This window comes from Suillus fuscotomentosus (genome assembly GCF_016647785.1).
Source record: "Suillus fuscotomentosus strain FC203 chromosome Unknown F5891scaffold_406, whole genome shotgun sequence".
NCBI classification, from domain to species: domain Eukaryota; kingdom Fungi; phylum Basidiomycota; class Agaricomycetes; order Boletales; family Suillaceae; genus Suillus; species Suillus fuscotomentosus.
The window spans coordinates 2,883-14,373 of NW_024539918.1; the positions used below are offsets into that span (position 1 = coordinate 2,883).

At 47.4% G+C, this 11,491-nt stretch overlaps 1 protein-coding gene across 1 annotated transcript; it reads right to left on the reverse strand.

The window, feature by feature from the left end:
* Positions 1–9,668: 9,668 nt before the first annotated feature.
* F5891DRAFT_970949 (uncharacterized protein) lies at positions 9,669–11,153 on the reverse strand (the record flags this gene model as incomplete). Its single annotated transcript, XM_041376348.1, has 4 exons — positions 9,669–10,484; positions 10,541–10,775; positions 10,838–10,891; positions 10,945–11,153. Coding segments are annotated over 4 exons (1,314 nt in total), but the record flags the coding sequence as incomplete, so codon positions are not given.
* Between the last annotated feature and the right edge of the window lie 338 nt (positions 11,154–11,491).

An 11,491-nucleotide genomic window follows, 5' to 3' on the forward strand; every position in this document is an offset into this window, starting at 1 on the left:
AGCGGACGTTTCTGCTATATCAGGCGGCAATCTTTGGTTTATTGCGCAGAGCATTTGTAGCGTTTTAGACTCTACCCGCGTTCCAGACTCACATCTCAGGCGAAGGGCTATTAGTATTCTCAATATTTTTTGTAGCTGTGGAGTATATGAGTGTGCATCTCAATCATTTCAGTCATTGTTTTCCAAGACAGAACATATGTCAAAAGCTTCTTTGGAAGCTATAGCATCTTGGCATGGTTTGTGTTTTGTGGGTACAAAGGATCAGTTGTTGGATTGGATTATTGATCATGTATCGAGGGGTAAATGCACTCTGCATGCGGCCAATTCTCGCGTCGCTTGTTCTCATATCAGCGATGAGTTGTGCTCTGAGAGTGTTGAGGATGATGACCTTAGGACTCATAGTTCTATAGATAGCTTGCATGGTTCTCCTAACACGAGCCAAGAGGTTGTCAAATTTCAAATTCGTGCTCTAAGTTTGTTGCGCCAAACTAATGTATCTTCATGCGGTGTAGCAATAGTAGTAGTGAAAAAAAAGCCCAAACAGGTAGCAGGTGTTGCCACTTTAGCTGGCGCTATAGCTTATTTATGTAGTAAATAGAATGGTAGTGTTGTAGTGATAATTGACTAGACTGACTTGATAGAATTTTCGCATTTTGGTCATGTGACATTTCTTTGGTATATATTGCTATTATTAATGAGGTTTATCAATGGTCTTGTGGCTTAGTGGTTATTATGCTGCACTTCTAATTGCTGAGGTCTTGGGTTCAATAATGGCGTTCAAAGTAAATTTCACAGAGCTTGCTAAGCTCGGTAAAGCTCGGTAAAGCTCGGTAAAGCTCGGTAAACGTCAGTTAAATCGGTCTGAAAAACATTAACACAAGTACGGCTCCGTTCGGCATCGCGGTCGGACTTTGAAGAGAGACTTAGTGTTTGGGAAGGTGAAGAGGCGCAGATGCGCAGATGGATTACTGTACTAAGTACAAAATAAGCTACATACGAACTATCATAGTGACCGTTTCAGAGAGGATCATAAGCCTGCGAATGTTTGTCTCTCATGACGAAATGCGAATTGTAAGACTGGACTGAGGGGCAGGTGGTACTAGTCGTGCGGATCGAGACTGAAAATGTAAGCTGAAAATGTGATGACGATGGTGAACACTTGTATCGCCGGGATCCATATATGAATGCACCTGAGTTGTGGCCTGCCCCGAGGGAGAGTAATTTGGAGGTAAGGGCAATGTAGCAGGGAACTACAAGGTGAGGGTCAAATCGACTGCGAAGGCAACAGAAAGAAGAAACATATGTCCAGTGGATCGCAAGGTTTGTGGTTCTGAATAGGACGGAGTGCATTTGTGCGGGAGGAGGAAGGGAGAAGTTTGCGAAGGTAGTGAATGAAAGTGGGTTGCTGTGGGTCTTTTGTGAGTTTTGGCGGGATGCGGACAGGAACCTCAAACGATCTGCCTTTGTTTGAAACGGGTGAGCTGCATGGAGAGGAATAGACATGAGAGCTGCAGTCGGACACAACTGGATTCGAGAGCGGCATGTTAGTTTGAGGACATTGACAATGGGCAGCACTATGAGATCTGTCCTCGACTCCCCTGGTGGACGGCAAAGGAACATGATGAGGGTGGTGTGAGAGATGCCAAACGGGCACTAGAGTGTCGTCGTCGTTGATGGTGCCGGTGCTGCACCAGAGTGCTTGTTACCACAAAAGGAAAATTTAAACTCCGACCCCATATTTGGATTTCATTCACACGGAGTGGTAAGCTGATCAATAAGGATCAATAAGGATCGATAAGCATATTCATATTGGTGTCTCTTGAACCTCATCATGCCCTGTCTTTCCCTATGCAACCAGCTGCTTGATGAACTGGATGAGGCAGAATTAGCCTTAACCATTTCCAAGTACAAGCATGCACTTCATACTATGACCCTATCCGACTTTTCCGACTCTGATTCTGATTCTGACTTGGATATGGTCCTCACTCCTCCATCTCCTCTTACCCCACAATTATCTGACTATTCGGACTCGGACTTGGACTCAGACTCAGATGATGAAAGCACCCATGTTGCTGCACATTACGACCGCCTTCATGACACTATCACTTCCCTTTGTGATGAGGTCTCAAGGGCACGTGTCCTTCAAAAGCCAGATGCACCTCCTATGCGGGCCCCTCAAATTCACCTCCTTCATGATTTTGGGACATCTTGCACTCATCTCTTCCGGAAGAAACTACGCGTCAATCCAGAGATCTTTGACGATATCCTTGATCACATCTCAGGTCACCCCATCTTCACTAATCAGTCCAATAACCCCCAGCTTCCAGTTGCTATTCAACTAGCCATTTTTCTCAACTGCGCTGGGCACTATGGCAATGCCATTTCCCCAGAAGATGTGGGTCAATAGGCAGGTGTTAGTGTGGGGTCAGTAATCAATTGCAGCAACCATGTCATGATTGCCCTCCTTGATCTGCATGACACATTCATCCAATTTCCTACTCCTGACTCCGAAGATGCTGAGCGTGCTCGGCAATTTGTTGAGGCTAGGTCCTGCCCTGAGTGGAGAAATGGTATTTTTGCAATTGATGATTCTGCCATTAATTTGTATGAAAAACCTGGTCTTTATGGTGAGGCATTTTATGACAGGAAGTCTAACTATTCCCTCAACTGTCAGGTATTTTTTTTCTCTTATTCTAACGGTCAGAAATTAATAAAAAATTCAGGCAATCATTATGCCCCATAACCTCCTCATAGTTGATTATTCACTGGGTAACCCTGGCAGTACACATGATGCTTATGCCTTCAAATCCACTTGTGTTTATCAGGAGCATGACACTCTTCTTCCAGAGGACCATTGGATTTGGGCAGATAGTGCCTACCCACTTGAGAAGTGATGCATTGCCCCTTTCAAGAAGCCACGTAATGGGAGGTTGACCAGGGACCAGAAATCCTTCAATATTAACCTCTCTCAGGTATTTCTAATTTTTTTGCTGATTTTTGCAATTTTCACTGATTTTTTATTCATATAGGTCCGTGTTCGTGTTGAACATGCATTTGCAGCTTTGAAAGGACGATTCCAGTCTCTCAAGGAACTTAGGCACCCACTTCAGAACCAGAAGGATCTTCAGGTCACTCTGCATTGGGTTAGGTGTTGCCTAATCCTTCATAATATGATCATCCGCTTTGAGGAGATTCGCAAGAAATCCACACTTGTATGGGCTGTTCGAGAGGGGAACAATACTATATGCCATGAGGATGAAGGACCAGATGGTGATGAAGTAGTGGGTGATAGGTCTTATGAAGGCACTCCAGGTCAAGCTCACAGGGCAAGGCTAATGGATTTGTTGTTTGATAGCCCTCATTCACAAGCACACCATCAGGCAGATTGAGCAAACAAGCAGAGTAACATTGTGTATAGCTAAACAAATGTACTACTAAATTTTACAACTAGTGATCAACTTGTGGCCATATGTGAGAACACTACATGCAAAGATAACAAGACATATAACATCCAAGACATGTAAGAGTATAACGACGCGAGAACATAACAACAACAACACGAGAACACAACAACAACAACACGAGAATGTGATGATGACGACGACACGAGAAGGTGATGATGATGACGACGACGACGACGCGAGAACATGATGATGATGATGGCGGCGCAAGAACGTGATGATGATGACGACACGAGAAGTCAGGTACCAGCAGGTTTGCCACCCTGGGCATTGAGCTGGGCCCACTGAATCCGGAGGCATAGAATATCTGCTTCCGAGGCAAAAGCGGCGGCATCCGCTTCACGTAGGCAAATATCTACCTCTTTAGCCTCCTTCATGCGCTGATGGACTATGGCAGCATCTGTGCGCTCATCCATACGCTCCTCACGCATCAGACGATGCTCCTTGTCCTGGCGACTAGCATTGAGCTTCACCATAAGGCGCTCGTTCTTCAGCTGATATAAGGTTAGCTTGTCAGAGTGAATACTTTCCAGGTCGTCGTTGAGTGCATCCATTTGCTCGCAAATCTCTGTCCGGAGACGTTTGGAGACTGAACTTGCTGGCGTCGTCAAGACAGATGTTTGTGCTGTTGGGGAGGACTGTTGCGATGACGGCTTGTGAGATGATGATGGCTTTTGAGAGTGCGACGACAAGCGCGACCCTGATGATGCCATAGAGCCCGATTTACTCTTTTCACGCATCATCACCTGGCTAACATGTGACTTGAATGTAGCGCGATCATGCTGGACAGAAGTGCGGGGGGCCACCTGTTGCGTATGAGAGGTAGTAGTAGGGGAGGGGGGGGAAGGGGGCTCCTGGCACTTCTTCCCAGCCCTGCGTCTTGGCGGGCTGTCCAGGCTGATAGTGTTGCTGTCGTCATGAATAATTTCATCCGGGGAATCCATATTAAGATCCTCCATCTCACCCGCAAGAGGGTTGTCATCGTAGATACCGTCAAAATTATAATCATCAGTAGGGGAATGAGCGATGGGAGAGTAAGTACCATCGTGAGATGTAGCACCAGAGGGAAGCGGTGGGTAACAAAAAACAGGGGACCCGGCAGAACTGTTGGTGTGGTTGGTGTGAGTGCTTGGTGGCGGTGGCACATAGTTCCATTGCGAAGGGCTACCACCACTGCCTCCAGGAGCAGGGGGAGTGTGACAAAAGGGGGAGGTAGGTGGTGCTGCGGCTGCGGCACCACCTGCATGAGCGTTTGGAGCAGGGGGAGTGTGATAAAATTGGGGGGAGGTAGGTGGTGCCGCGGCTGCGGCACCACCTGCATGAGCATTTGGAGGAAGGTAGTCATAAGTGGGTCCAGTTGACGACCCAGCAACGCCGCCAGCTGGAGCATTGGGGAGAGGCATGTTGCCAAGTTGCATGGGAGAGCCAGGATCAGTGCTGGAGGAAGCGGGGGGACGAAGAGAGCCACCCGAAGGACGGGTGAGAGAAAAGAGATCACTCATGTGATCAACGCCCGGCTTTGACGATGACATTTTGGCGGAGAATGATGGATGGGAGCCCCAGATGGAGTAGAGCTGATCGTACCAGGGAAAGTCCTTCTCGTATTTACCTACAAATTTAATTAGAAGAATTCATGTAGGGAGGAGAAGACTCACGATGCAAATTCACGCTTGTCTCTGAATCGATGGGCATGATGCCTGCACCTGTGGACTCAAATTCAGCACGAATGTCACGAAATTTAGTGCGGAGGCTGTGATCAGCGATCAGCATTGATAATTATAAAAATAGGGGGGGATCACTTACGCCACGATGCGATTATATACAGAGTCCCGAAATTTGTTGGGATTCAAGGCGTAGAGCACCGCGTATTGAGGATCGTCGGAGAAAATAACCTTTGCAATGACAGCATGGATTTCTTTTTTGTCTTTGCCTGAGGGGCGGCCCTCAGCTTCACGGTTGGCTGGATTCTTCTTTTCACTGGTGAACAGAATGCAGCAATCTGGTGGGTGTCCAACGAGGTAGTCAACCAGCCTATTGGTCCGCTGGGGAACCGCTTGCCAGCTGATAGAGATAGTAGGAGAAGTAGTAGCTCTATCTTTACCTCCTCTGCCTCGTTTTCCCTTTCCCCGTGCAGGAGGAGCTGGTGGTGGCTCCATAAATTTCAGCCCGGTCTTGCAACGTCACGGGGAGATGATTTGAGACTGTATCTGTAGTCGCGCAGAGCGACGAAGTCGTGGTCGTAGGGCAGGCATGTCTTTTGGGACTCCGATCGATGCCGGCCCAAGCCGTAGTATGACAAATCTTATTTTTGACCGAGTTTACCGAGCTTTACAGAGCTTAGCGAGCTCTGTGAAATTTACTTTGAACGCCATTAATGTTTATTCATTGACTTACGAAGTACGTCAGAATGTTGGGTAAATTGACTAATCCCATCCCTCTAAGAGAAAGCGGATCAGCTTCACTCGCATAGCTTCGCTAGTACTCTCATGCGAAGTACATCACACCTGTGCTCGGTTGGTTCAGTGTTTACAATATTGGTGCGACGAAATACCATCTTGGAATATGACCTCATGGGTATCTCTCCTAGATATTAGGTAGAACCGCGGTGATCCCCTAGCTTTCCAAGTCCTGATGACTGTGAGGACAAAGATGATTGATTCGACGTAGATAAATATTATCACCCATGATGTCGTCCCATGATCTGCAATTGGACAATTCTGTAGCGCCATCAATTTACACCGAGATGTAACTTAGAATACACTGACGCATAGATCTGGCAGGACTTTTGAGCAGGCATGTGTAATGATGAAGGGAATGACATACATTGGTGTTGTGTATATTTCATGGCAGTGGCCGTTGTCGACCGCCCTCTGTGTTACATCAGGTCCAAATTTACATAGAATTCACCCATTCTTTTTGGAGTCCAGACGTAAAATTGCCCTTACTTCTGCACTGTCTAAATCGAATAGCAAAGGGGCAAATCTCGATGAGAACCTGAGAAGTACAGAATGTGTCGCGCTGCGACCTGATAAAGTACCGAAAAAATCCCTGAATCACACAAACACTATGGAGACCGGAACATCAAGGTCAGTTTCTAATGGTCAACCGCATAGCCGAGTGTAGATCCTTACTAGAGTTAGACGTGGAATTGTTCGGAAGAAAATGGGTAGCGATATCAACAAAACAGAACTACACAACAGCACCAGTATGGCAGTAGCTCGAAGCTCAGCGCTCAGGTTCCGGAGGGAGAATGCCCGAATATTCATCAGCAAACTACTGAGGCCTTGTACACATTTGTACAAGCCTCACAAGCCCACAGCTAAGCCCCCGCTGTACAGGCTTGTACAAGCCCTACAAGGTCACCTTGTACTCCTTGTAAAGCTTGTGGGCTTGTGGATTTTCGACCACAAGCCCACAAGACACTAGTGATACTTCTTTTGGCCTTTGTGGTCGAAAATCCACAAGCCCACAAGCTTTACAAGGAGTACAAGGTGACCTTGTAGGGCTTGTACAAGCCTGTACAGCGGGGGCTTAGCTGTGGGCTTGTGAGGCTTGTACAAATGTGTACAAGGCCTCAGTAGTTTGCTGATGAATATTCGGGCATTCTCCCTCCGGAACCTGAGCGCTGAGCTTCGAGCTACTGCCATACTGGTGCTGTTGTGTAGTTCTGTTTTGTTGATATCGCTACCCATTTTCTTCCGAACAATTCCACGTCTAACTCTAGTAAGGATCTACACTCGGCTATGCGGTTGACCATTAGAAACTGACCTTGATGTTCCGGTCTCCATAGTGTTTGTGTGATTCAGGGATTTTTTCGGTACTTTATCAGGTCGCAGCGCGACACATTCTGTACTTCTCAGGTTCTCATCGAGATTTGCCCCTTTGCTATTCGATTTAGACAGTGCAGAAGTAAGGGCAATTTTACGTCTGGACTCCAAAAAGAATGGGTGAATTCTATGTAAATTTGGACCTGATGTAACACAGAGGGCGGTCGACAACGGCCACTGCCATGAAATATACACAACACCAATGTATGTCATTCCCTTCATCATTACACATGCCTGCTCAAAAGTCCTGCCAGATCTATGCGTCAGTGTATTCTAAGTTACATCTCGGTGTAAATTGATGGCGCTACAGAATTGTCCAATTGCAGATCATGGGACGACATCATGGGTGATAATATTTATCTACGTCGAATCAATCATCTTTGTCCTCACAGTCATCAGGACTTGGAAAGCTAGGGGATCACCGCGGTTCTACCTAATATCTAGGAGAGATACCCATGAGGTCATATTCCAAGATGGTATTTCGTCGCACCAATATTGTAAACACTGAACCAACCGAGCACAGGTGTGATGTACTTCGCATGAGAGTACTAGCGAAGCTATGCGAGTGAAGCTGATCCGCTTTCTCTTAGAGGGATGGGATTAGTCAATTTACCCAACATTCTGACGTACTTCGTAAGTCAACGAATAAACATTAATCCAATCGCACACTCACCATAATCTAGTGCGGTACAGTGAGCACACACCCGCATGTTTTCACAAGGAAGCACGGCTCTATCCTCTTTCAACTCCGCACGGGTCACATCGCGCTCAACAAGCACTTGCATCGCATATCAAAAGCCCCGCCAGCCAAATGTGAACATTGCAACGCGCACGAGGAAACAGTCCACCATTTCCTACTCACCTGCTCGTCATTCATCAGACAGCGCACCGCTCTGAGACTCGAAGTCGGCCAACGCAATTGCAACTTCAAGTACCTACTCAATGAGTACAAAGGAATGAGGGCAACACTCAAGTACACAGCACGCACAAAACGCTTCGAACGCACCTTCGGCGACGTGACCCCCCCAGAGGAAAGAGAAGAGCAGACGAAAGCATAGTCATAGAGAGATGAAGCACCCCGCTAAAGCCACCCCATACCTCCCATCCCCAATGCCTCCAGAAGGCTCCAAACGTCCTCGCTCACGCCGGAACCATTGTCATAGATACGATAACAGTACATATATGTAGGTAATGTCCAACATAGGGCGGACACTAAACAAAGATTCAAAAAAAAAATGGCTGCGCTGCGCAACTTGGTACGGTCCTACTGCGGAACTCCGAACTAGTACTTAGCGGTACATCGATCTGTAGAACTTTACTGACATAACACCTACCCACCACTGCGGTTCTCTGCCCATGAACCTAGTCAGTTCATCGACCTGTTTCTGAATAGGGCGGTAATTATAACTCTCTGGTTGGTCGTTGAAGATGTACAACACGCAAACAGTATTGTCATACATGCATTCCGCTGGAATGATCTGCCCGGGAGGTGGAATTGCATAAGTCGTTGATAGCGAACGGATGTGGAAGGTTTTTCTGAAGCTGTAGGTGGGGTTCACTCTGGCGTTGCTACGGGCCTTGGATTCAGAAAAATCGGGGTGTACTTTAGCGAGGAAGGAAAGAGCTGTCTGATAAAGCCACTCCTCAGATATGTAGTAACCGTACATCTGAGCATTATGTTGCGGAGGTGGAAGGATTATATTGATACGGCGTCGGGACTCTTTGGTACGTCCAGAATCATGTTGTTGGTCTTGCTTGGGTTCACCAAGCTGGGCAAGAGTAATTAAGGGGAATATCAACGAATGAGACCTGGACACACCTGCATGCTGGACATCGCCTCATCGAGGCTTTGGAATTGTTGTTGAGACATGTTCTTATGATTCAGTTTCGAGCAAGACGACGACAAATTATAAAGCAATAGTAGTAGAGCAATAGCTTCACAGCTGCAGGTTAGGGGTGCGTGGCGGCGCAGTGGATGTTTTATTTGTTCAGGGTGATGGCCATTTGCATATGTAATCCCCGACGGGCGTAGCTATTTTGACGCGGTCCTGCCGCGCCTGCCGCGGTCGTGACGCGGCCGTGACGCGGCGTGACGCGCATGTGACGCGGCACTGACGCGGCACTGACGAGCCTTGACGCGGCACTAACGATCCTTGACGCGGCCACTGACGCGCCATTCCTATATTCTATATTCAACTTCCAGATCAAGTTGGATGAGTTCACGACCATTCTTTTGTTATTTTATTTGCCTCAGAGCCATGTACAACTAGGTATACATAAGCCAATGACTATTTTCTTTTCCTCCCTCTCTGGACCCTTCGAGCCTGTGGAGCACATCGACGTTTAACGGGCGGACATTCTTTGGCCGGCAGAGAAGGAACTACAGCTTCGGATAGCTCGTCTGCAGACTCCAAAGATGTAGCATCAGAGTTATCACTGAATAAGGGGCCGCGCTGTCAATCACATAAGTTAGATATCTATCGAACGGAGCAGGTAATGTCTTCCTCACTTCAAGTTCACTCTCGCTATAATCTCTTGCAGAAACCCATTCATCAGGAATTCCGACATACACATTCCATCGCCTGTGATGTTGGCCAGCATCCAAACCCCACTGCTGGTTGCCTGCAGGTCCTGCTTCTTCGGAATCCTCGAACATCCTTGCTTCTAGTGCGGTCAGACACTCGAGGTCGACATCAGCCACGAAGCTATTGGTAGGATAGCTTATCATGAGATCAGCCCAAGCCATCTTCAACAGCATGCTATCGTTCCATTCTTCGTTTCGAGCTTCGATGCGTTTTTCAAAATCACTGGCCTTTCGGTGAGCAACCACGAGAGTGAAAGCATGCACCAAAGGCATGCCACCAAGCCATTTTTCGACTTGACCGGAAGCACCAGGAACATTCTCCGAGAACCAACGTGCAATTTTGGCATACTCGTGAGATGAGATGTCACCACAAAACGGTATGCTGTATGCACCCACACCATCTGGCTTCTTCTTCGATCGCAAGATGTAGTCTATCACGGGGTATGCCTCCGCACCATATTGGTTCAAGTCTGGACTGTCAAGGAGCTTCTGAAGCGAAGCAATATGTGGTAGTAGAATGTCGTCCAGTTCTTTTGATACTTCCGCTGACATAAAGTTTTGAATCAAGTCTTCTTCGCGAGGAGTATCCCAAGAGTGGATCCATTCTCCGAGCTACACAATACTTCGTGTCAAGAGGACTGCGAGTATAACCAGTCACTGTCACTCACGCGAATCTCACGCCTCTTAGCTTCGTCCTGCCAAAGTTCATCCACGAGATCTCCTTGCTCAACATCACCAGGAGGTGATCCCAAACTTGATGGGAATCTGCAACCGCGCCACCAGACCACCCGCCAGCGTACTCGGTTGCGTGCACTAGCAGGGAGACTAACAGTGTCATAGGACTGAATCAGCCGCACAGGATACCAATACTTCCCGAGACGAGCCAGAGCTCCTTTGCCAGCACTATAAGTGAGTGATCAGCCATATCTCGATTCTCAGCTAGGGTTGGAGATCAAAAGACAAACATCAGACGTGTGTAAAGTGGAGTCGTTTTCTTCTTTGTTGTGGCTTTCCTGCTGCTCCTGAGTCACGGATGTCAGTTTATGCGAGAGGCACAGTTGTTTAAACTTACTTGCGGGTTGGTGGTGCTTTTGACTCCTGTGTTGAGCATCCATCGCAATAAAATGCTGCCTTTGGATGAAGATTGCTGGCTCGGCCACCTCTCTGACAAGCAATGTGTGACCAATTTTCACACAGATCACATCGGATTGTCTTTTGACCACCTGCAACTTCATGGCCGTTGCCAAGAGCCCCACACCTACAATCAAATGTATAGTCAGATGCTTCACTCTCTCCGTCGTCCAGCTCTAATGGTTTCTTTATCTTGGATGTGGACAGTGATTCCTCTTCGTTGCCAGATGCCTGAAGGACCAATGGATCCTCGATTGGCTCGGGTACGCTGGCCTGGTCAGACGGCTTTTCACCCTCGTTTATGGATGGCCGATCTTCAGTTTCCAATACCGGCAACAAGATCCGAAGTTTTTTCGTTTTTGTGCGAGAACGTTGGTGTTGGGGTGGTGCTTTGTTCTTGGAATTACTGCCTGTGTTCAGTGTTACCACCTGCTCGTATTCTATATTCTGTGTAGTTGCAGGGTTTTTGAGCCAAATAAGATTGTCTG